The sequence below is a fragment of the Leptinotarsa decemlineata genome, unplaced genomic scaffold (assembly GCF_025532065.1).
Source record: "Leptinotarsa decemlineata unplaced genomic scaffold, Ldec_3_MD MMD2_tig00026307_RagTag_RagTag, whole genome shotgun sequence".
Lineage (NCBI taxonomy): Eukaryota > Metazoa > Arthropoda > Insecta > Coleoptera > Chrysomelidae > Leptinotarsa > Leptinotarsa decemlineata.
Window position 1 is genome coordinate 16,754,985 of NW_027412681.1, and position 25,855 is coordinate 16,780,839.

At 34.8% G+C, this 25,855-nt stretch overlaps 2 protein-coding genes and 1 long non-coding RNA gene across 7 annotated transcripts in view; 1 reads left to right on the forward strand and 2 right to left on the reverse strand.

The window, feature by feature from the left end:
- Window positions 1-1,901: 1,901 nt before the first annotated feature.
- LOC141485136 (uncharacterized) lies at window positions 1,902-3,105 on the reverse strand. The gene is made up of 2 exons (XR_012467028.1): window positions 2,190-3,105; window positions 1,902-2,126 (listed from the first exon to the last, which is right to left on the reverse strand). It is a non-coding gene; the product is annotated as an uncharacterized lncRNA (long non-coding RNA).
- Window positions 3,106-3,359: 254 nt separating this feature from the next.
- Window positions 3,360-25,855, forward strand: part of LOC111505158 (G-protein coupled receptor Mth2) — a 56,668-nt gene continuing 34,172 nt past the window's right edge. The window contains exons 1-2 of one of the 5 annotated variants that reach the window (XM_074181199.1): window positions 3,360-3,618; window positions 9,681-9,784. Coding sequence is in view for 1 of the 5 variants with exons in the window: in XM_074181197.1 (XP_074037298.1) it covers window positions 9,601-9,784 (184 nt within the window). In the remaining 4 variants the exon portion in view is untranslated. Of the gene's footprint in view, window positions 3,619-9,585; window positions 9,785-15,681; window positions 16,009-23,670; window positions 23,770-25,855 lie in introns of those variants that run through there. The other 4 variants (XM_074181200.1, XM_074181198.1, XM_074181197.1 and 1 more) reach the window with 4 other exon arrangements.
- Window positions 21,035-23,736, reverse strand: LOC141485087 (uncharacterized). The gene is made up of 5 exons (XM_074181087.1): window positions 23,598-23,736; window positions 22,677-23,535; window positions 22,262-22,610; window positions 21,993-22,218; window positions 21,035-21,712 (listed from the first exon to the last, which is right to left on the reverse strand). Exons 2-5 carry the CDS (start codon window positions 22,913-22,915, stop codon window positions 21,423-21,425), a joined length of 1,104 nt encoding a protein of 367 aa, XP_074037188.1. The 5' UTR covers window positions 22,916-23,535; window positions 23,598-23,736; the 3' UTR covers window positions 21,035-21,422.

Genomic DNA, 25,855 nt, shown 5'->3' on the forward strand with positions numbered 1-25,855 from the left:
AACTAGTATCACTAAATTTGACAAATGATTCCAGGACATATTTATGATTTAAATTACTGTTAGGATGTCTCTCATTGAACATTCTTTCCGTTCTTCTTGTGCATCTTCGATATTCTCCAAAAATAAAAAGAATTTCAGTTCTTTTTCAACGTAACACTACATGGTATAAAACAAAGACGCTTTCAGCTGTCTTTTCCTATATGTATGCTCAGATCGTTAAAACTACGCAGCGGATTTTGATGCGAGACGTTAGCTAAGAATAATTTCAGTTCTTTTTCAATGTAATTGTATGCTTGTTTATCATCATGTTGGATAATGAAAATACTTTTTACATTTGCCGCTATGTAACACTACTTGTTTCTTTCATTTCAATTCGTTAAAATAATATCACAGTGTTTTTGATACCTAGGTAAACGTGTTCACGTTTTCAATAGATTTTTAATGAGAAAGGCCAAGTAAGTATGTAGTGTTTTTGAAAAGGTAGCTGAACGACCTTTCAAAAGAGTTTTCACTCAACCCCCCCCCCTCTATATTTAACATTTTAGGAGTTGTATCCGCTATGCTAGAGGGTTGATGTAATTAAATAGAAAACTAGCCTGTAAACTATTTTCCCCAAAAATAAGTTTGACGTGTTTTTTAATATATTTGTATTTTCTATGACATGGTGTGTCTATTGACACACTGTATATCTACAGTAGTCAAGTTTTCAAGTTGAAAATGGTGAAAAATAGAGATAATGGTCGGAAAAATACGTTCGATGGCTCATTCCATCCGGAATATCTCAAAAAATGTTCTCGAAGAGTAAATTATCGAAAAAGCTAAGTAATTATTAATTAACAATGTTTTTCTAGACTTGCGTCTTCATCGAAAACCACAAAAAATGTTCAGATAATTTTCCAAAAAATTTTTCGCATAGTTGGAGCTCAATATCACCTTATGAAAGTTTGGAAAATTTTGATATTTTGTTTATTACAATTTTTTTAAGTAACAAAAAATTAATATTCGACGTATTGTTATGACTTTTTTCTATATTTATTATTCCCGTTTTTGTATCGAATAAAGACATCGAGTAAGTTGAACAAAACATTTGTAGCGTCATTTGTTTCTAAATTGTTTATAAACAAATAAAATATTATACATTTTCAAATTTTGTTGCCTTAATCATATAATGATTTTTGAATCATTTCTTTAGTTTACAAATCGAGTAGTTCGTGCTACTTTTGTAGCACATAATTTCCAAAAGTAGGTACAATAAAAAAATTCAAAGGTTTGAAATGTATGATTGTTTTTGTAATTTTCAGAAGTTTGAGAAAAAAATATATCGCAGTTAGGAATTTGTTCATAACAAATGTTTAGTCAATAAACAATGAAATTGTTAATGACATTTTTTTTTGTCGATTTGTACCTAACTAATTATTTGAAGATTTGAAACATGTTCAAAAAGTTAGCTAAAAAATGTTTGCTATTTTGAAAATCATAATTGATATTTCTCTAAAAATTGAAAGTTATAAAAATTATGAAGAATACTGATAAAAAGAGTCCCATGAAGCGAAACATTTTTTGTGATCTTCAGTCTTCTCAAATTCGAGAAACTGCGTTCTGCCGAAGCGACAGATACTGGTAATTTCACTTGAATTTGTAAAATAGTATAAATTAAAGGATAAATATTTTTATCACACCGCAATAATGAATCGATTTCAGTGTCAGATTTTTCGTGACAACTCTTCCACTCATGTATCCATAGTTTCAGTTCTGATGTTAATCTACGGCACAAAGAAGTTTCAGATTCACTGCTGTACATGTGCATGTTCCGCAGATGGAAGGTACAACATTTGATGAATAGAACACAGCTTTATTATTGAATCTGAATTTGAATCTGTAACACTAACAGGACAAGAAAATAGACAGTGATTCTATAATAATCATCAGGACTATTACATTGTATATTTGGTGTCATGGTTTGTTTACTCACCACCCATAGCATAGTAGATAATGTCGATCTCTAACATTTCGTGAATCTTCGATATGTCTTTGTAGATTTTATTGAAATTGTCGTCACCTTTCTCTCTTTTATATTGCAATGTTCGTAATGATCTTCTTAGCGTACAAATATCTATGGTTTTAGCCTGCAAAATTTTACTCAAGTTTACTGTGAGTCCTAATACTTCTGATAAACAACATGAACTTACAATGAAGTTGGTGGAAATAAGTGATAATTTCAGACAAGCAGCTTTAGAAGCGAAATCTCTCTCTCTCTCTCTCTTTCCAATTAGATATCAAATCAAGGGATTCAATGATATTTGAAAAACTTTCTTGAAATCGCTGAATTCATTTATGTCTTTCAACCCTTGTATCACATAACTTTTTTAATTTCTTTCCATTGACGTGCAATAGAACACTGTGTCAGACATTATGAGTATGACAGACATTTCTGACATATGGCTAACGTCTGTAGTTTCATCAAATATAATATAGCAGTACTAACAATCTGTAATCCTCTTCAATATAGTAGTTATAATTTCCTCTTCACATAATTCGATCAATTCATTTTGAGTTTTTGCGCTGATGTACGTTGCTTTTGAAGATGAGCTTTTCAAATGTTCTTTCAGTACGGTATTTCCATTTTCGACACGACAACGTAAGAGTTCTCTAAAATTCCCTTCATTCGCAGTGATTGAAGATTCTACATCTATATCAATGTCTTCAGATATTGACATAGATGTAGATAATGCTCTCAATAATAGAAGCGAGACGTTTCTGATTTTCGATAATTTGTTCCTGGAAGCTAGAAGACTAGAAGACAGGTGTAAAAACCCATAGTTGTGTCTTCATTATCATAATTTTTTGAGTCTGAAAATAAGAAATGTTCGAATTTTTTCTCTATGTAGTCATGGTCATTGGGGGGGGGGATAATTACCCCATTACCCCCCCTTAGGTATGCGCTTGTGATAGTTAAAAAAATATTTTTGTGACGTACTTGCTTCAGATGCCGCGTCCGCATCCACAAATTCACTAACGGAGGCCTATGTTTGCAAAAACAAATACCATTTTTCCATCTTAATTTGTTTATGAAATTTTGCAATTTTCTATGTACTAAAAAAATATTTTAGCACATTTTTCTAGATATCATTCCGATAATTCCGACCACTATCTCTATTTTTCACCATTTTTAATTGTGAATATAGATTCGAACTACTTTATAATACTATAAAATAGTTTCTTAATGCTTCCCATAGCTGTTCGGCAAAGATTCCGCTCCTGTTTAATCAATCCGTATCGATAATAAATAATTCATTGACGAATAGAACCGCCGTATTTAACAGAAAGTATCTCAAATTCTCAATGCTGTCTTTCAGTTCCATTTCCCTCCCACCGAATTCAGAGAATAAAGCTGGAAATTTGACATCATTTACGTGCGCTCTAGCATTTCAGACACGTTATCGGATATCTACTAAACCAGCCTTTTTCAAATAGGTTAGATCACAGAAATTCTCTGGTTAAATTATAACCACAGTATTTATCTAGCCAACTGCTGTCGGTTCGGAGCATTCATTTTGTGTTTGTTTTTTTAAAGTAATTTGTTTTAGTTGTTCCTTAATTTCGAAAAGTGTTGACAGGGTAAGTGAATGAGGCCAAGTAACTTAAGGTGCTAGTTTTTGTTTTGTTATATTATTAATGTAGTTGCCAAACTATAAATATATTCAGAATAGGAAAAAAATGTTCGGCATTTTTTCTATACAAAAAATGTGGGAAAATTCCGAAGGTTATATATAAAAGATTGAATTACCTAAGTAACTTTTTGTATATTATATTGTTTTGCGTTCCTATGAATGATATTTGTTTCAATTCCATAGGGAATATTTGAAATACAAACTCAATAGGATCTATTTTTGTTTTGATTCAATGTTCATATGGAAGTAAACTATAGGTATTTCAATCCGAGGTCCAGTAAATGTACACAAAAGCGCGCGAATGTTTTTTTACCAGGGCCGCAATGAGGAAAAAATATTACTTCAATGTAGTTTTAATGTATTCAGATTAAGAATTTCAGAAATATAAATTTGCAATTACTTAATACCAACGGAAATTGGTGAAGAATATACTAAAAATATTATACAAGGTGATGTAAAAGTACATACCTAGCAAACGTACCTACACATACAGGGTGTTTCAGAATTCGACGGACAAACTTATACCACGTCATTCCTCTTGCAAAATGATGAAAAATGAGGTAGGACATGTGTGTCCGGAAATGAGCTGTTTCAGAAATACAGGGCGTTGAAGTTGCAAAATAAAAAGACCCTTTTCGTCGTAGCTCCCGGACTAAAAGGAATAAATTGATGAAACTCAGCAAATCGATAACGAGCTAGAATGTGCTTCCTCCAGTGGTATGTTTGCTTCAGTATCAGTAGCCAGTGGCGTTCCAGCGGGGTATAAGCTTATATTTCCCCCCTTATTTTTTACGCCACTGACTTTATATCCACAACCGTTTTTTTTTTGAATTCCTTGATCAATTTTACGTAAAAACCAAATAAACATTCACTATGAAAAAACCAGTAGTTTTCGAGAAAAATTGAGTTGAACTGATACGTGCATTCTTATATGGGAATAATCGATTAAAATAATCGAAATTCCAAAACCAAAATTATTTGAACTCTTTTATGATTTTACCATTGATTTAGCGCTTGCAAGTGATGGTAATTATTGTGGGTTTTCTATCATCGTACCAATTTTTGTTATGTTTAGCATATTGTAATGACAAATCATAACTCTTGAGGCTTATTTTCGTGCTTGTCAATAGATTTCATTGTTGAAATGTTTTCATTGTTCTCAGATCTTCGAGTGACTTTGTGATCTGAAAAAAAGTGACCCCAAATAAAATTTGCGATCATTCGGAATCTCGACTGAGTTAGGCTCGAATAATCCTAAAATAACACCATCATTCTGGATTTTGGGAAAATTATTTTTTGTTCACAATTATCCTGTCTTTCCCATTCGTGAAATCACACTTCTCTTTGTAGAATCGTAAATATCTTGAAAGATATTCATTAATAAGAAAATGAAAAACATTCTCAAAGTATACAGTGTTTTCAAATTTTCACAGATGAAGCCGAAAAACAAAATTTCACCAGTAGACTCTGATTATACGCCTGAAAAAAAGAAATGTATTTGGAAGAAGTCAATTTATTTGAATAACCATCTGATAAGATCTTCGCAAACTCTAGTCAGTAAATGAAGTTTTTTAAATAAATGAAGAAATGGAAGTTGTCTATTTACAGCTAATTACATAACTCTTAGTTGGATGTCGGTACTCATAATTCATCTTTGAGTAGAAATATCATGTTCAAAATATACCTTCTCTACACATATTTTAGATAATGTGATAAGAAACAATACTGTTGAAATTCTAGAGCAGTGAGTCATAAACACGAATTTCTTTTTGAAATTTACATTGAAAATTCAAATGTGCTTTTGAATAATAATGAGAACATCTGATGAATAATCAATAGGGTAATTGTTCGAAATTTTTTCCGTCAACACTTATACACGATCTGCAACGGCGCAACATAGAAAATCGCACTTTTTCAAATGATTCTAAATTTTCGGCAATCGTTATCGATGCAGCTTGAATGCGGGCGACTAATTCTTCTTGGCTTTTTGGTTCTGTTTCATAAACCAGTGACTTCATATGACCCCAAAGAAAATAGTCAACAGGATTCAAATCTGGTGATCTGGGAGGCCATTTGTGGGGTCCACCTCGACCAATCCAATTGTCACCGAATTTCCGATTTAGGTACTCTCTAGCAGCTAACGAAAAATGAACAGAAGCACCGTCGTGCTGAAACCACATTCCATTCCGGATATTCAGAGGAACATCTTCTAACAATTCAGGCAATACTTCTCCCAAGAAAGTGCTATAATTGTCCCCATTCAAATTATCTGGTAAAAGATAAGGACCAACTAAACGGTTTTCTACTATTCCTGCCCAAACATTCAATGAAAATTTTGTTTGATGGCCATGAGGATGAATAGCAAAAGGGTTTTCCTCGGCCCAAATATGGCTATTGCGAGAATTGAAAATACCTTCCCTTGTGAATTTTGCCTCATCAGTGTATAACACTTGCTTGATAAATTCCGGATTATTTCTCCACATACTTAAAAACCATCGAGAAAATTCAATTCGATCTGGATAGTCCTCTGGTTTCAGTGCCTGAACTTTTCTCAGTCGATATGGGTATAACTGCTGTTCATGCAAAGTCCTCCAAACAGATGATGAAGACACATGCAGCACTCTAGCTATAGATCTACTACTTTCAGACGGATGTTCAGCAGCATAGTTCAATATCTCCTCTTCTGTGATATAATTTCTTACAGTTCTCTGTATACCTGCATTCCTTCTGGTAATTAAAAAACTTCCTGTTTCCCTGAGTCTTCTGTCCACGTTTTCGAACGTTTTCCAATTAGGAATTCTATTTCTTCCAGGAAAATTTTCACGATAGATTCTTTGTGCCAACCTTCCATTTCGTCCCTATTTTCCATAAATAAGGTGCATGTTCGCTAACTCTTCGAATGTAAAATTCATTTTTATTATACGAAATACACAATCAAACACTTTCTGACAGCTACGTTAACTTGGAAGTGTCATACGAATCTCATTTCATTTCCACAGCCCCCTAACAAATTTATTGTTGTCAATGAATAAAGTAATCCTCATTGCTTAGGTGGATCAAAGATTGTTATGTCACGTGAATGTATTCTGAAACTATTCAACCAGTGGCTGAAGAACTCGAGAATATCGGTACAGTTATCTAACAAAACTATAATAGATATGCCCAGGAAACATTGTAGATGGCTAAGGTTGAAACAAGTAATGGTATTTTGGTTAATCGATAAAACTTGGTTATTAGTCAATGGGCTATGCTTGAAGACTGGCAATAAACAAATCTAAAGCAAATGGAACTTCAAACGTTCAAGCCAGTCTCTATATACCTACACAGTAGGTTTAATGGACTGACGCCTATCAGAAAACAACTACTCCCCTGGCTAATACCACGAAGGGCGTTGGATTATATCAGACAGGCGTCAGTGCAGGAATCTTCACAGAAAATGTCCTGCATATGCAATTGGCAATACAACTGAAAGAGTCGACCTTCAATTATGGAACGGGCACACTTGCAGACCGGTTTCGGGCTTATTAGCCACTCATCAGTGCAAGATAGTGACCATCATCGACCTAAAGTCAATGATATTCCACAATTGAAAATCGGAATTTTTTCAGAGTATTTCATTCCTCTTCCGAAGTTGGAGCGAACATCAAAAATGTCACTCCATCTAGTGGACGAGGAACTAACCAACTGCACATCCGTAATTTGCCCGATTCCTCTAAATAAGGAATAAAAACCGTTGTTGTTTTCTTTTAATAGTCAGTTAGTTTGGCGCATGTTTGGCAATACAGTTGATCATCACCCGTTGAAAGTTCAATTTTCAGATGATTTAACAATGAGTTTTGCACGGTCTGGTTATCAATTAATTAGGTAACGCTAGTTGAAGTTCCAGAAAATAACATACGTTTTTGCTACCTCTTGAACATTTACCTACTACAAAGTAAACAAGTGAGGATTTTTCCAGCAAAAGATCTAAAAACACAAGACAAGATAGACTGTACGGAATCATTCAATCCAGAGCGGGCAGGAGTATTTATTCTGCTATTTTTTGCTAACGAAGAGTATTCAACAGGAACTCCAAGAATTTGGAGCAATCCTTTTGTTGTCCTAACGAGTATCTAGTATACTTCAAAGACTCCAAGAAATCGGTTGGTGCGAAAGATGATACATTCTTACGAAACTGCAACTGCATGAACAATTGCTTGAGTGAAAAAGATTCCTAAATTTTTTACAATTATATTCTCACGAAAAATTACTCCATTAGTTTCTTACTTCACTCTTATAATTTTTCGAAATAATTTTCTCAAAATGTACAGAAAGCTCTTGTATAGCAAAACATATGTCGCAGTTTTTGTAAAACTTTTTGTTGGAAAATTATACAGTAAACTTCAGTTTAATTTCAGTAATTTTTATCAAGTATCATGACTCTTTTGCGAAATAGTTTTTCAATACCGAAGTTATTTTTTCACGTCAAATATTAGAGTTATTTTCACCAAAAGTAAAATTTATAAACAAATCAAGGAACCTATTCAATTCCACTTTACTTTAGTAATTTTGCGGAATGGTGAAACTATACAAAATAAAATAATTTGAATACACTGACCCGTTCGTGAAAATCAATAAAACTATTCATAATGATGATTATAAATTTTCAGTGGAACGCGTATTGGAAATATCTATATTGTAAAAATTGATAATTATTATGATGAATAAAAAATCAAATATCCTATATGAAAATTAATTTTTTATATTTCAGAATATGCATTTTGAATAAATTACTCCAATATTCAATACCCATTCAGTTTCTTGATTTTCTATGCCGGAGGTACCAGTTTTACCTTTTATTGAAGTGAAGGTGTAAATGTGTGAATTGATTACTTTATGTACACTTGTTTTTTCTTAAAAATATTCATTTGAGCCAAGAGACAGTGTTTTCCAGACCCTGGACAAGTTACAGGTCAATCATCAAAAAAAGGGGTGGAAATGAGTTGAATCAATTTTCTTTTCATTTTTCATTCTCTGTTGAGAACATTAATTTGGGAAAATAAGTTCAATATTGATCGAGCAGTCCGTAATAAGTAACGGAAGATGGCAAGTGGGTGTGTAAAGGGGTGATTAATTTTTATTGTATTTTACATTTTCTATTAAAAATATGATTTTCACACAATAACTCAATTTGATAATCATATCACAAATATGCTTTCGGTCAGTAAAGTAGTATCGAAATTAGATCTTAACAGTCCGGGGACCGAATGAAAAAAATTTCGAGTAGTTCTACATAACTTTTCCCTTTTCATCTTTGAAAACCAACAAAAACTATTTCAAAAGCTGAAGCTCTGATTGAAAGTGAAATATATTACTTTTCTTCATTAGGTTTGTTGATATTAAAAGTTTCAACACTGAAAAGTCGCGTCTGACGTTTTGTTTATATTCACAAGGCAATCATAGACATAGTAATTTTAGAAGTTGCATAACATTCATTTGTTGAAGATGTTCAGATTCGACGGAATAATTATCATGAACATATCGCATCTTGATAACTCCTAAAAGTCCTTGAATTAGGCAAACTGTGATTGAAGGAGTTTTGCGTCTATTTTAAGACATACATTTTGTAATCAATATTCGGTTCCTGAAAATCATCTTCCAATTAGTGTCCAAACTTTCTATTCCTGTCAGAGAGAGGCACGATGAAGAAAATCAGCTTTACTCTGGAAACTTTTCCAATATTGTTATTTGCTGAAAATACACAAAAATGAGCATAACAAAAACCGGAAAAATGCATAGGCAATTATTGGACATTCACATCCACCAGCGAATTCTCAAGGCATATCTGAAGTTAATGTACTTTTCGAAGAGAAACATCGAGAATAAAATGTGAAAAACATTTTCAGGAGAGTGCCTAGTGAAAAAATAAATAAAATTTTTATGGAGTGTAATGAACGCAACATCGCATAAAACATTGGTAGATCCAATGAGGGTCAATCAAATCACCAAAAGATCGTCTTTTTTTTTAAGGAGTAGGGGAAATCTTCATAGACTCTGTGCCGGATTCCTACCGACTAAAACCCCTTCCCTGTTGCTCAGCAGTACGTACCAGAAACCGTTCTCGCATTACTTCGGTAGGTATGCCCTTGGTAGTATTCGTCTGAAGGTGCGTATTCACCAAGAAAGCGAGCACGAGCGAGCATTAGCGAGCATTCGTGTATGTTTGCTCGTGTTTGCTCGACATATTGATGTCTCGTCCACACCAGAGCGAATATCTTCAAATTCGTAGTACCGCCTTCTTCTCGATCTTTTCTAAACGCGAACAAGCATACGTTCGCTCGCTCGCTAGCCCGTACTCACCAGACGATTATTGATGAAGAATGCTCACTTTTTTGCTGAATACGCACCTTGAGACAGTTAAAATGTATTCAATATATTTATACGAAGCTCACACAAAAATTTAAAGGAGATATCACCGCTTTTATCACATGCTTTTTGCCTGAGTTTCCCATCACTTGCTCTCTCTCTCTCTCTCTCCTTAGTTTTGATGATCATATTTTCGGCATTGAATATTATATTTGTTTCACGTGTGTACAGAAGTCTTTCATTTTCCCATCTTATACAAACAAAGAGGGTGTATTCTACGTCATCGTCTGCATTGCAGTAGGTACAATCTGAAGATAATGATCTCCTACGATAATATAAATAGTCCACCCCTCTCCCCCAATAGTTTCTATTCAACAATATCTCTATTGCAGGTAATTGTCGATATGTCCATCTACCGAATTGACCGTTGTCCCATTTTCATTGCCTGCTATTCATTAAGTTTTCCCTGGCGATTCCTTTAGAAATGCCTGCATATCGCTCTTTCCTCTCAATGATTTGGAACTCTATTGATAGAATTTCAGCAATAACACATGCTGCTTCTGCAGATATAGTTCTATATGCCCTATATGTTCTAATTGTTAGTTTCTTTTGTATGCCGACGACCTTTTGGACTAGTTTTTCGTTTTGAGTTACTGTTTGCCATGATGGTGAACCGTACAAAATCTGAGAGTGGACCACTCCAGACAAAATCTTTTTTTTAGAAGACCTAGGACCTTCAACATTGGCCATCAGACTGGCCAACGCAGAAACTGTTTTCTCTGTCTTAAAAATACTTTGGGATATGTGTTCGGCAAAGATGAGCTTTGTGTCAAGCCATACCCCTAGGTACTTAACAGCTTTGCTCAGGGCAAACGCTCATCTTGCAGTTCAAAAGTTATTGGTCTCAGCTTTCTCAATTTGGTAGGCAGTAGTGCTTCGATTTTTTCTGAAGCTAAACTAAGGAGTCTAGATGTATATGAAATGATCTAAATTGGTTGCGATATTTACTTTTAGTCATATCCAGGTGATGCCAGCTTGATTAGTGAAACACCCGACGACAGACAGGTTTTTGTTCTCATATTTGCAAAGTGTTTTCGTTAAAGTCATCACACTCATTTTGATTTCCGATGGAACGATTTCCAACTGTCTTGAAAACCTACAAATTGTGATTGAAAGTAACGAAACAGGAATTTTATTCCGTTTCGAAACATTATATAATTCGTTATTAGTAATGGAAATATCTTCAATAAAGGCATCCAATAAAAAGGAAGACATTTTAGTTTTTGGAAATGACCAATGAAAATGTTGACAATTTCTACAGTGAGGATGACACTGTTCCATGTAAGTGAAATTTTACCTGTTTCATTAACTTTATTGTGCAGGAATCCTGTGAATAATATCTAACTCAATTCCATAACGAATGTTTGGAAAGTATTTTTGTACAATTCAGTGTTTATATAAAAGTATCAATTTCGAAAGTATTTTTCTTTTGTGTAATTCAATGTTTATATGAAAGTAGCTCTTTCAAGAGGGCTTTTTGTTCCAGTTTGTGTCTGAAAGTTACTTCTTCTTATATGTACATCTTTGTACTCGTATAGAGTTACTTTTTTTAAATTTATTGCTTCCTTCCTTTCTTTGGAAGATTCCCGCAAATTTTTTCATCAAGATGGAGAAGTAGAGAGCCAAAACCTTTCTTTCCCAAAAATTAATTTCTCCTGAAAAAACCCCATTCAATTTAAACAACATTTTTTGGCTATTTTTTAATTTACTCACCGGTTTTTAAATTGGTATATCCGTATTGTGAACTGTAAATTCAGGTACTCAATCAAGTACCTGAATGGTATATATTGGCGAATGTAATGAATCATTGTTAGTTTATTGTATTAGTTTGAGAATGTCCTTATAGGAAGGAACTGCAGTAACGTTAGTTACAATTAAAAGTGGTAAAAAACAAAGAAATTTTCATTTCTCTTTTCATTTTTACAAACTTCTAGTAGGGTTGAATGCATCCTTCTATAGTCTTTTTTCACGAGCAGCGGAGTAACAGCATAATAAACCATTTTCAAGTTGCTTTCCATACTGTACATAATTGAATCGGATAAAAAGTAAAAAATGTAGTGTTCATTTTGGACATTCAATGTTGTATGATTTGATATAACAAATCTCAAAAGACTTTTCATAGTTGGTGCTACCGAAACACCTGATGTCTGTAATATTCCTTTTCGACCCGGAAGACGTTGAACATTTTCTCAAACAGCAAATTGTGGGTTTATGACAAACTGAATGGGAGAGAACAGATACCAAATTGAAGGAGGCGAAGCTGTGAATTACACCCTGGAGGTATTCTATTCCACAGAAACGAAGAGAACAAATTCTGATCACACGCTTGAGAATGGGTCATACCAACCCATCCAACATATTCATTTTTTCAAAAGGAAAACAACCAATATGCCAACAATGTAGGAGAAGGCTAACTGTGAAACATATTTTGCTATATCCAATATGATAAAGCTAGACAACGATTTGAAATATCAAAACCTTTGAAAGGATGCCTGAAAAATCATAGTGAAAATCTGGATAAAATTATGAAATGTATGAAAGCTATAGAGCTGTACTCAAAAATTTTATCAAGAAAACAAATTATGAAAAACAAACTAATAGTAGGAGGCCAATGACCTCGTAGTCGACATCTTTGAACCACAAAAAAATAACATATTTTTCATTTGGGTACATTAGTGCCAAATGAGATTTATCTACTATGTTGTTTTTCTTAAGCACACCGATCATTTGGTTTGGTTTTTTCTCCACCATAGTTTTTGAAATAGCTGCTTCGTGAATCCGATACTACAGAAGTTGACGGCGGGAGTGCCTGGTTGACGATTTTCGATTTTGACGAATTTGCTCCGGCATAATTCCAGATTCTTGCTTAATTTTGGCCTACAGAAAGGTTTGGCTAGCCGATTCAGACGTTGCAATCTCAATAACTTTGACTTTTGCATTCTTTATTGCGCCCTTGTCATAATTGATGAATAATTGATTGACCAACGCTTTTTTAATCTCCAAACACCCGCCAAACCAACAAACGGCACTAAACTGAGTAATTTTGCAGTCTGTCAGACTCTCATTCACCATTTTTTGATTCACAAAAGTTTTTTCGGGGATAAGTCACTAATTTCATTAGTTTGAAACGTTAATCAATTTAGGAAATGATATCTCAATATTTAATTTTTTTTTGGTTCATTCATAAACACATATTACTCACTAATTTGTGATCAGGTTCATTCAATGAATTAAAGAGTATCGCTCGTTTTTATTTCCATATTCGATGCTGTTTGCAGTGAAATAATTGCATAGATGATTTCAATACACCGACCAGTCTGAAGACATTGAATTACATTTTTGAATATGACCAGGTAATTATTTTCATGCCATTTCGATTTCTCCAAATCTCAGTATTATGGAAATAACTCAAGCACTTGAAATTATCTTATCGCCACTTGTAATGTATTCAACCTCAATTTGAGGGTGATATAATTACTAAAACTAAAAACTGAAGTTTCTGTGTCAATCATTATTTCCAACAACAATCCGTAGCACTTCAAGCATTTCATATCTCAAAGATATTAACACCTAAAAATTAACACTTAGAAATGTTCAATATAATATCAATACTTCTCATGAAGTCTAGGAAAATTTGTCGTAGAAAGTGTAAATATCTATTCTCATCCAAACTCTCCTTGAAAAAGTTATATCCAATATAGAATTACAATTTAGAAACAGAATTATATCCAATATACCAATATTAAGTTTGGTACTGAAACGTTTTCGGAAATTTGTATCACTGGTTCTCATGACTCCAAGAAAGTGAACATTACAATTGAACATGCATTTATGGATGAACCTACTTTCATCTGTCCACATAATTTCAAAATCAATCCTATTGTCATTGTGGTTCCTCCTCTACGTTCCAGGTTTTAAATTATGCACCTTTCGAATTTTCAGATACCCAAATGTTATTCAATTCCTCGTAAGGACACTTCTTCTTCATCGATGTTTGTTTCATAATTGACATATCCAAGAAAATCATCGATATTTTCTGTACAATCAGAGACATGATTTGACCATGTACGCGGTTTATGAAATGAACCAAATTCTCTTGAATTTTGTTCCAGTTTCCTGAAATGTGAGAGAGAGAGAGAGACGTTCTTTATTCAACAAAGAAAAATCTTTATACACTGGCAGTACAAAACATCAGATTGGACAACAATGACTAGATATGAATTCTATTGAATTATGGAAAAATATGCATGAAAATTACATTAATTCAGAATTTTGGAAGTTCAGTTACTATTATATACATATTTCAAAGCTTTCGATAACAAGAAGCCAAATAATTATGATTTGATTTTTTTTCCACGGAATATTTACTTCAGTACTCATCTAATTCTTGACAAAAAAAGACAGCTTATCTTACAGAACTATGAAGGATTGCGGCTACCTAAGTAAGCTTATATTACAGCTTGTATAAATCTAATGCTTTTCACATATAGTCAGTGGGCATACTTGAAGACTGGCTATAAATCAAATCATCTAAAAGAACAATTCATTCAGGCCGGTCTCAACTCCCTACACAGTAGGTTAATGGACTGACACCTATCAAAAAACAACTACTCCCCTGGCTAATACCACGAAGGGCGTTGAATTGTGTCAGTGCAGGTTTCTTCACAGAAGTTATTCCTGCATATGCTGTTGGCGATACAACTGCCGACATAGATTTTCAATTATTGGAACACACTTGCAGACCGGTATCGGGCTGTTTGGCCACTCGTTAGTGCAACATAAAGTCGATGTTTTTCGATAATTGAAAATCAAATTCCTTCAGAGTATCATTCCTCGAAATAAGCTGATGCATACAACAAACAACAGGTTTGTCGTCGCCCCATTTGCCTGTGAACGAGGTAACCAATTGCATATCCGAAATTTGCCCAATTCCTCGTATCAGGAATGGAAACTTTTCACATATATATTTTCACATTTATATATATATTAGGAATAGGATAGGGCTGAGCACCGTTCCCTGAGGTACGCCCCTGTTTATTATTAGTGAATCACTGGTTGAATCATTCATTTAAACTCTTCGAGTTCTATATGACAACTGTTTAGCGCCACTCTTCTTATACCCGAATTATGTAAACGATGAATGAGTATATCGTGATCCTCCGTATCGAAGGCCTTAGCAAAATCTTATAATATAGTAATAGATTTTGAAAAAAATTGTCAAAAAAATGTCAGAATACCTTCGTATAGTTTTGTTTGCCATTTAGAATAGAGAAAAATACAATCTACCTTTTTTTTTGTGAATTCCATGATTTTTCATATTGTTTGCATTCGACTGGTTGATTTAATTTTGAATAGTTGGTATCAAAAATTTGCCATGTTTTCATTGTCTTTTATTTCATGGTATTCTTGGTTGTTGCTTTATGCTAGATTAAGTGAAATTTCCATTTATATTTTTTTTCAGTTCATTTTTCCAATAGACCAGGATGTCACAAAATCATTGTATGATTTAATTTTTCACCATATTGAAAAAAAATGGTTCAAGTTGAGTTACTATACATTAAGTTTGTCTCATCATTATCGACATTACTTTCAATGTTCTTTATAGCCTTGAATGTAGACTGAAGATTCAATAGCGCACGTTTTCGAAATCTCTTTGGCGGCGTTTTTTTGTTCGAAGAGTTCCTCAATTATGTTTACGCTGTGGCTGATGATTTCCTACCTCTGTGTTGCTGAGGGTCAACAAATTTGCTGTAGACTCGACAAAGAGAGAAGCAATTTTCTCCCCGCTATGAAAAAAAGCATAAAAATCGATGATTAGAAGGATCCAGGCGAGTTAGAAAATCGAGTCTTCTTTTAACTTGGCGAGAAAACATCGAGTTTGATGTAGTCCTCCATTGCTTTACCTGGAGTTTATTATATGATTATGATTAAAGTAAGTGATTCACTAAGATCTCTCAAAATGCAAAAAATTCCTATATCAAAAGAACTGCCACTTTTTTCTTCTTCAACTACTCCAACGTAATTATCCAGAAAATATTGTTCCATCATATCTTCATAAGCACACCAATCTTCACCCATTTGAAATTAGGTTTGAATTTCTATAATGATTAGGGTCTTGCCATTTCACTAATGCTTCGTCTTACCAATTGTGATAATTGATTAGTGAAAAATTTTGATTGGAAGGAAAAACTCCTTGGACTGATTATATGTATTTTCAACTTTTTAAAGAATTAGGCGTGACATAATTCTGTCTGTTTAAAAAATCTGTTCTGTTTAAAATATGTTTTTCGTTAATCAGCTGTCGCCCCCATACGAACGACAACCCTCAAAAGTTGAGAAACTTGTGCGAGCTATGGACTAACGAGGTCTTATCTTTTAAAGTGTGATTCCCAACACGGTTGCAGCTTCAACCAGATAAATTCTCTCGAGAAAAATATCTGGTCGAGGCAGGAATCGGACCCACGGTCTTCCAATCGTGAGTCGGGCGCACTACCACCGCGGCCAGTTTGACTATTTGCCTATTAATTTGACTATTACTTATATAAAGAGATGGGAACAAACCTAATATACCAGATATACTTCTGAGAATTAGACCTACGGCCGGCTGTATAATCTTTTAGAAACTATATCACTTATCAAACCTGATTTATAGATAAAGTTAGTGTGATGAAATTCTGTTTGATCTTATCAACCACTTCGTTGAGTAAATATTAATCGATAGGTCTTTCCGTTATAACATTCGGTTCGTGAACCACTTCACATGATTTCATGAACACTGTGACAAATTTTTTGTTGTTTTCAATGTGATAATTATCAGATTCTAAATATATCACAAGAATTGGTTTGGAATTATCACCCATAATAATAATTACTCTGTCAAATACTAGATTTTAAGTATTCACAGGCAAGGCCAGTGAGAATGACAAAAAGATTATTATATTTTGAGGTGGTGGTCAATATAGCGACACACTAATTTTTGGTAACTATTTACGATTTTAGCTGAAGAGAAACCTAGAAAATATGCAGTACTAGCTAGGAATTAGATGACCAATATTGGACCAAAGAATTGACCTGTGGGGTCGGGAGATTATTGTCGGGTCGGAAGATTATTGTTTTGGAAAATCTTCCAGTTTTTTCAACTCAACAAACAAATAAAAAAAAATTCAGAAAATGCGTCGACCATAAATATTTTTTTAGATACAAACTAGAAACCACTACTTCAATCTACAGAGCTTCAGTTATTGAGAAATCAGTCTTTCTTTCTCAATTTGGATAAAAGTTGATTTACAAATTCAATTTTTAATTTTGTATCGCCCGGATTCTCTATATGTAGAGTGTTTATAATTTTATTATAACGACTCCAAATCTCAGACCTTTTTCTTATTCTGATGTTGTTTACTTTGTCAAAAGTCAAATGTCAAAAAGGTTATTTTCGTAAGCTGAATACTAAGTTGTTCATTTCATAGTAGCGATAATATGATTTCGAAAAATTGAATTTCTATTTCGTGCCTGGTATAATTCAATTTCATCAACTCTTCACGGTTTCTAATATGAATGAAAGTTATTAAAAGAGTTTACCACCAAAACAAACATCTAACTTCGACTTTGTAACTACTAGTTTTTTTAAATATCAATCCATATTTCGTGTTAGGAATCACACGTTAAAAGGTAAGACCTCGTTGGTTCTTAGCTCGCACAAGTTTCTCAACTTCTGAGAGTTGTCGTTCGTATGGGGGCGACAGATGATTAACGGAAAAACAGATTTTGAATAGACTTTTTGAACAGATATTCTTTTGTATTTGTCAAAAACGCTATTAGTATAAGAAGAACTGAGTTGGCTAAATTGACTACAGGCAAATGCAATGCAGGCCTGGTACAAACACTCGAATGTATTAAACTCCCTATCTGATATTTAGTCAATCAAAGCTTTCGTATCATGAGCTCTATTATATTATATATAGGTATAGAACGGAATAGAAACAAGCTAACATTTACAAATATAAAAAATCAGTAAAATGTTCCTGATATAGACGGATTGCTTCAACATGAACTGTTCCTGACTTCGGTTTATAGATACTTCAATGAGAAGATGATTTTTCACATCACTCCGATATTTAGACATTTTTTTTCCTTTCAAAGATAAATGTTATCTGTCATTGAATCAAAATTCATCAAAGAAATTTCGAGAAGACGGATAATAAATCGATAATATTATCGACATTGTAGAACATTTTACAGTTTTTTTTTGATAATGAATAACCCACCCGACCTTCCGAACGAAGGTTTGAAATTTGGTTTGTCCTCTTCGAAGGACGACAACTACCAACTGCCTTTTAAAGTACTGTTTCCGAGTAGAGAAGACTGGATCCTTCGGGACAAGGAAATATTGAGAGCAGATAGTTGTTGGTTCACAGATGGACCAAAAACACCTGCAGGTTCTGGTGCAGGTACTTTCAGTCGCAGACAAAGGGCAGAGATATCAACCTGCCCAGGAACCTATGCGACTGCAAGTAGCTTCATCGGACCAGAACCTGTCATTGGCATCGCTTTAGGCTTTGCCAAACAAAGATTGTCTGGAAAATGATGAAACTGCAGAGCATATACTTTGTGCCTGCCCCGCTGGGGACCGAATCAGGTTCTTTGAGTTCGGCAGATCCGTACTCTCACCATCTGACCTGAAAGACCACTCACCATACAAACAATCGGCTTCGTTAAGAAGCTGGGTTTATTTGGCTGAGTGTGAACAGGTGTGAGCCACAATAAACCCTTGCGGGTTGTGGTGGAGGGTCGAAAGTCCTACTCACTTCAGACCTACCTACCTACCTACCTACCAAACAGTTGTTGGACTGCAGTAGGGATGAACAACGATGTCTTCCAGGCCTTCTTGCAGGTCACTGTCATTCGAGCATCATATGCAGAGACTCGGACTATCGGAAGACAGTGTGTGTCGCCTCTGTTTGGAAAATTATGGAACAGCAGAGCACATACTTTGTGCCTGCCCCGCTGGGGATCGAATGAGGATCTTAGAGTTCAGCAGAGCCGTACTCTTACCATCTGACCTGAAAGACCACTCGCCATACAAACTAATCGACTTCGTTAAGAAGCTGGGTTTATTTGGTCGAGTGTGAATAGGTGTGAGCCCTTGACGGTTGCGGTGAAGCGTCGAATAGACGCGTCAAATAGTCGCACTTTGGACCTAACTCAACCTAACCGAAGGAAGTCTTAGAGAGATTAAAGAAGGAAGATGTTTTCTATAGGAAAGCGAAGGCAATACGGTTGAGGAGATAAAAACCGAATCGCCGAGAAATTGATGAGTAAATCAAAATTCTTTGAAAAAAAAATGAAAATTCACCTTATTTGTTGAAAAGAGTAGTATATAGAGAAAATACTAGCACTTTCCATCATCCCCAAAAAAATTACGAGACTATTTTTTTCTGTTTGTGGGTTTGTTATGTTCCCCTCAAGCGAAGAAAGAGTTATCAAGGAAATAACTGAAATTAACGGAAGACATAAAGTCTCAATGTTATGAAAGAAAGAAGGAAATACTAGTTATGGTATCCAAAACGATGCTGATGAGATGATATGACAAGTGTCTTGTTCTGAAAATTCGAACTAAAACATTGTTTATGATAGTGTTCCATGTAGGTGACATTTTATATCAATACTCTTACATATATCACTTTGTATAGCGTTTCTATGAATTATATCTGTTTCAGTTCGAATGTTTGTATGAATTCAAAAAAGTGATTTGTTAAGTTGTACGTCCGTCTGCAATGGGTCCAAGACATAATACAGTGATGGTTTATTGATTTTATCGAAAAATGTGAACTAGTGTTTGAATTACTTTCACGAACAACACCTCAAACGACTTCAATTCTCTCTCACTGTTGTTATTTTCGAATAATTTTTTGTAACGTTACATTCAAAACATGTTTTCTGCCACAATCATCAAAACAGTTTTGCGTCTGAGAGTGCTGACATCGGCGTTAATATTAGAATGGAAATTTGATTATGCTAATAAAATGACGTTATCGCGTTTTACTGCTGCTCTCGAATACGATCATGACATTTTGATGGCCATATACGGTGTGTAGGTGAAGAAGTGAAAAACATTACGTTTGAACTATACATGGTGATTCAAAAAGAAGTAAAGTATTTTTAGCAAAGGAAGTTTTTGGCCTTCTATTTGTCCGTGTTGATACAAAAAATGTGGTAACCTTCCAAAGAAAGGAAGGAAGCAATCAATTTAAAAAAAAATAATTCTATACGAAGATGTGTAGATCATGCAAAGAAGTAATTTTCAGACACAAACTAGAAGGAAAAGCTCTTTCGGAACAGATATTTTCATGTAAACGTTTGAGTATACTTTCATATGAACGCTGAATTATACCAAAACACTTTTCTCTATTCCGTTTGTATTCCAAAAATTCGTAATGGGATCGAATCAGATATCATTCACAGGATTCCTACACATATAATATAATTAATGAAGGAAGTAAAATTACCCTTACTTGAAGTATACAGTGCATTTCTTCAATGGTTCCCCCCTTTATTTTTTGAACGGGTCAACTCAAGAAATTGAAATTTGGAATAATGAAATTAATGCATGAATACTTCATTTTGAAGTGAAATTAATAGATGAAAATTTCAAGATGGCGACTGGGTGCCATCTGGGAAAAAAATTAAATGGAAAGGGGGGTCTTGTGACACATCATTTTGAAACTCCTGACGAATACTTCACAACCCTAGAATATAAATTCAATATCTTTACCTACTACAAAATGGCGGAACATTTAATAATTTCCTGAAGACAAACACATTAATATCGTTATTTCTAGAAATATTCCTTTTTATCTGCTATATGGCAATTTCAACAACCCGATACGGTTTGTTAAGTTATTTTTCATTTATAGAAACGACAAAAAAATCAGTTAGAATATTCTCATTTACTGACAAATACTTCACAAACACATTAATATCGATATTCCTAGAAATATTTATTTTATCTAAAATGGTCAATTCTCGTCCATTGGAGGAAAAAATTGAAGTGATTTTTATTTACGGTGCGACGCGTAACTTTCACGAGACCGTAAGGAACGTTTTCCGAATCATCCTATTTGTAGAAAATATTTGGAGGAACTTTTATCCAAATTCACAACCACCGGAAGTGTACATAACAAAAAGCCCCCAGATCATCCATCCATTCCGGAAAACAGCCAGTGCAAATAATTGGTGAGATGGTAGTAAATCCTGAACAGTGTCGTTATTCCGTCGCGAATGTTTGTAAGATGTCTCCTTCTACTGTGTGGAGACTTTTGAAGAGGAATAGGTATCATCCATACAAAATTATTCGTGAACTAAGAAGGTTTTTTCCCTCACCAGTTGGTACCGATCATGTGGATGAAAGATCTGGAAGTAAATTTTTTTCTTTCGTTTTTCTATCATGGAGTGATCAACATCGCACCCCTTGTGCGTGTGACCTGGTATCAGAAACTTGAGGTTGATGCAGTTCAGGTGCGGAAAATCACAAATTGCTTTTAGGAACATTGCAGCAACGTGACTATTTTGATTCTGGCCACCACATGTGTCAGTATAAAATGTAACATCTTTTATCTCATCGGAAAGTTTGCCTAAATCTGTTTTAAAATCTGTTTTAAAAATCTGTTTTAAAATCTGTTTTTCCGTTAATCAGCTGCCGCCCCCATACGAACGACAACTCTCAGAAGTTGAGAAACTTGTGCGAGCTAAGGACTAACGAGGTCTTACCTTTTAACGTGTGATTCCTAACACGGTTGCAGAATCATTCCAGCTACAACCAGATAAATTCTCTCGAGAAAAATATCTGGTCGAGGCGGGAATCGAACACACGACCTTCCGATCGTGAGTCGGACGCACTACCACCGCGGCCAATTCCACAATGATAATATAGACAGGAAGCTATTTCATTCGCTCCTCTTCCTGCCGTTACCTCGTGCCACATGTAGTTGGTTGACTCTCCAGTAGCATTGTCGTGTATGGTTAGGTTATAGGTCCATAACTGCCGCTTGTAGAAAACCAACGAAGAGCTGAAGATCGAAAGAAAAACATTTCTTCGTAGTGTCATTCTTAGCCTCAAGCTTATCCACTCTTTTGGAAGCATAAGCTAACGCAGTTTCATCTTGATGGCCTTTCAGAAGATTCTTTACATCTGTTTTTTCTTTTATATTATTTAAATCAGTAGTAACTTTCAAATGCATGTTAAGAGTGTCGCACTTGACGCACGTATCTACATAAGGCTTCTTGAAAGATAGCTTCATCTTGTGAAATTCTCGTTCATAAATTGTGCGAGATATGAAATTTTCTCTGCCCTCTTTGTATAAATTGTACATAATCCGTAGATTCAAATGAGACTGCAGATACTTCTTGTCATTCGTTTTTCTAGTGTAATGCCTTTCATGCGCCTGAAATGAATTGTTATGAGCCCTAACATCATTCATTTCCAACTCAGTTCTTTTATTTGCAGTCGATTGCTTCCCACGTTTATCCTCTTGTGTACTTCCTGATGTTTTTTGTGATTTGTTTTTCAATACAGTTCTTATAAATTTCTCTTTCTAATCAAGCGTTCGGCAGAAACAGTCCTTGCACACCTCAACCCTTCTTCCATTTATTTCAAAAGAATATTGGTATGTCACTTCTCGAGTTTTCGCACTTTTCGGTTTCCTATGTCGAATGACTTGTTTTTCCTTCCTAGTTATGAGTCTGGCAATGAATGCTACTCTCTTATCATGCGTACCCAGAGCCCAGTATTCAGTGAACAAAGTCTTGCGGATGTCATAATTCAATGCTAGGTAACATTTCATTCAACATTGTCTTAATGGTCTTAATTTTCTCCCTTCCACTTTCTTTCCGCTAACATTTGTATAAATCTGCTCTGTGTGAAGCAACTTCGTTCTTTCATTTCGAATAGATCTTGACCATTTCTTTTTAGCCCTAGCTCTTTCTGCGACTATACGATTATTTCCTTCCTCAGCATGTTCTTGTTCATCCATATTTCCTTCGACTCCATAATTATTTCCTTCCTCAGCATTTTCTTGTTCTTTCATATTTTTTCCTTCGACTTCATAATCATTTTCTCCCTCAGCATTTTCTTGCTCTTCCATATCTTGTTCGTTGATGCGTGATTATTGGGTTTTTAGATTTCCGAGATGAATTTCGTATGTTTAATTTGAGTGTGTGACATCTCTATTGTGGAAAATGCAGAAACACCTCCTGTTGCAGCTACTTACATTTTTTCTGTTTTTACACTCCAGCTTTTTCTTTCTGGAATGGCAATAATGACTACTGTCGAAATAATTCGAATCTGGAGGAGGCTGATAAGTTTCGTCAATATCACTGAAGTCAGAATAGAAAAGAAAATTCTGAACACCAGGTGGCAAACTTCGTGTTGATGAAGAACCTGAAGAAATTGGGGAGGACGGGCCTGTGCAGGACAAAATTAGTTTTATAGGTTATGTCACATTTATTTTTACTTAACATTCTTACCTGGTAAACAATCGTTATGGTTTATTGCTAATTGGTAGCTTTTTACCTCGATTACTCATTTTATCGAACAGCACACAAATTGAAACGGTTTTCTCAATACGAGTAGTTATAACGTGTTCACTCCACAGCACGGTATAAATAACACAATGGCACGATGATATTTGTAAATTAGGTTGGTATGAACTTACTTCTTTGCTTGATCTGCACATCTTTGTGTTGAGTTAATTTTTTGAAATTGATTGCTTTCTTCCTTTCTTTGAAAGATTCCCACATTTTTTGTATTAAGTTGGAGAAGTAAAAAAGCCAAATCCGTTCTTTCCCAAAAAATTAACCCCGTTCAATTAAAACGAAATGCCGTCGTTCACCATTGTACAAAAGATTATTGAATTGTCAATAGTTTGTGGCAAGGGCCCCGTTATCGTTAAAATATTTTTCAACTAATTCCACGGTTCCGAAGAATGGATACAACTTCAAAGGGTGAAGTATTATACCGATCCATTTTTTTAAAGAAATATTTCGTAAAAGCAATACTTTTCAATGCACCCTGAATTGCAAGACATATATTGAAAGTTACACCAACTGCTATCATAAGTAGTATTAGAAATAATGTCCGTTTTTTTTTCTTCACAGTTTGTTCTTCTCACAGGTACCTGAACTGAGCAATATCAATCATACTGCCCAATTGGTGTTCAAAATTCAATTGTTGTACTTTCGACGCATTTTGGATCCCAACATTATTTTTACCCGTGTCTCATAAATGGTAATTTAGTGAAGTCCAATCTGTGAGTTCTCACAAAACGATTTCACCATATAATCCAGCCATCTATCTATATTCTTGTCAGTTATGATAGTAATCCAACAGTGTTGATGGTAGATCACCTAAGAAATTTTCAATAACCTTTGAGAATATTTTCTGAATGTTATTTGGAATTGTTTTCTCCCTGAAATCAAAAATATTCATTTCAGTCAATCATGACTGGCAAATTACTGATTGCCTAGGTGTACTCTCTGAAAACCACCTTCATTTTCTTAACACTGGATGTTGTGAATTTCACTTGGTGTGAAAATTTCCCAGATCAAGTCTTCCTGTGAGGATATGTTTCTCATTGATGAAAATTAAAAAACTTTAAAAAAATTATCATACAGGGTAAATTACTAAATTTGCTCAGAAATGTTAGTGGGTTTTAATACAAATTCAGATTGTAATTCATTTTCTTCTGTTTTATAGAGTATATAAAAATATTTACCATCAGTAGTGCCTCTATTCATAAGAACAAAGGCTTAGTCCTGTCAAATTATACCAAAAAATAAGAGTAAACCTACCTAAATTCCCACCAAGCTGAAAATGAGATTGTTCTAGTAGTACATGTAGTAGCTTTCCTAGATGGAACGGGCTCAGAGAATATGTGAACCAGAACATCTGGAGAGGGAACTGAAATACCTTGAGGTGACCTTGAGATCGAATGGATACAGTGTCTCCGAAATCAGGAAAACCATGAAACCGAAGAGCAACCACGGTTCAAAAAGCGAAAAAGGATCAGATGGTTGCACGGGCATATCTACCGTTTATCCCTAGGGTCACGGACAGAATTGGAAAACTATTGGATAAACACGACATCGAAACAGTCTTCAAGCCCACGAGAAAGATGCAACAAAGCCTCATGTCGGCTAAAGACAAAAGAGACCCATTATCAGCAGCAGGGGGTCTATCGCATACCGTGCACTTGTGGGAAGGTGTATATCGAAACCACTAAACGATCCATGGGAACAAGACTGAAAGAGCATAAAAGGAACTGCAGACTAGGCTAAGGCAGACAAGTTAACTGTGCGGAACACGCGCTTAGTGAAGAAGACCACATAATTTTGTTTGAAAACACAAAACTAATTGCCTCCAACCAGGGATACCATAGCCGACTTGTACGGGAGGCAATAGAGATCCACAAACACACGGAGAATTTCAACAGAAATGAAGAAGCGGTAAACCTCAATCGAATATGGAACCCCATTTTAAGGAATTCGAGAATAACGAACAGAATGAGAACAGGCTGCAAGACTGTTAATGTTCTAGGTTCAATTACAGGTACAAGCACAGTTACAAGTGCAGGTACAAGTACAGCTACCAATACAACTGATTACTTGACAAGGCATAAATACGCTTTACGAAGCCTAAAAGTTAGTCATCGGACAGCAAGCCATGATGGTTAATCCTCTGAAGAAGCTAGCGACTCGCGCCAGCGAAACGTCAGGCCTTTCAGCTC

Excerpts from the sequence above, each read along its gene's own strand:
- LOC141485087 (XM_074181087.1), bottom strand. The coding sequence starts at position 22,915 with ATGAAATGTTACCTAGCATTGAATTATGACATCCGCAAGACTTTGTTC. Across the intron at positions 22,611-22,676 it reads AAGGACTGTTTCTGCCGAAC|TACACAAGAGGATAAACGTG; the intron begins GCTTGATTAGAA and ends AACATCAGGAAG. Across the intron at positions 22,219-22,261 it reads ATATAAAAGAAAAAACAGAT|CTTATGCTTCCAAAAGAGTG; the intron begins GTAAAGAATCTT and ends AAACTGCGTTAG.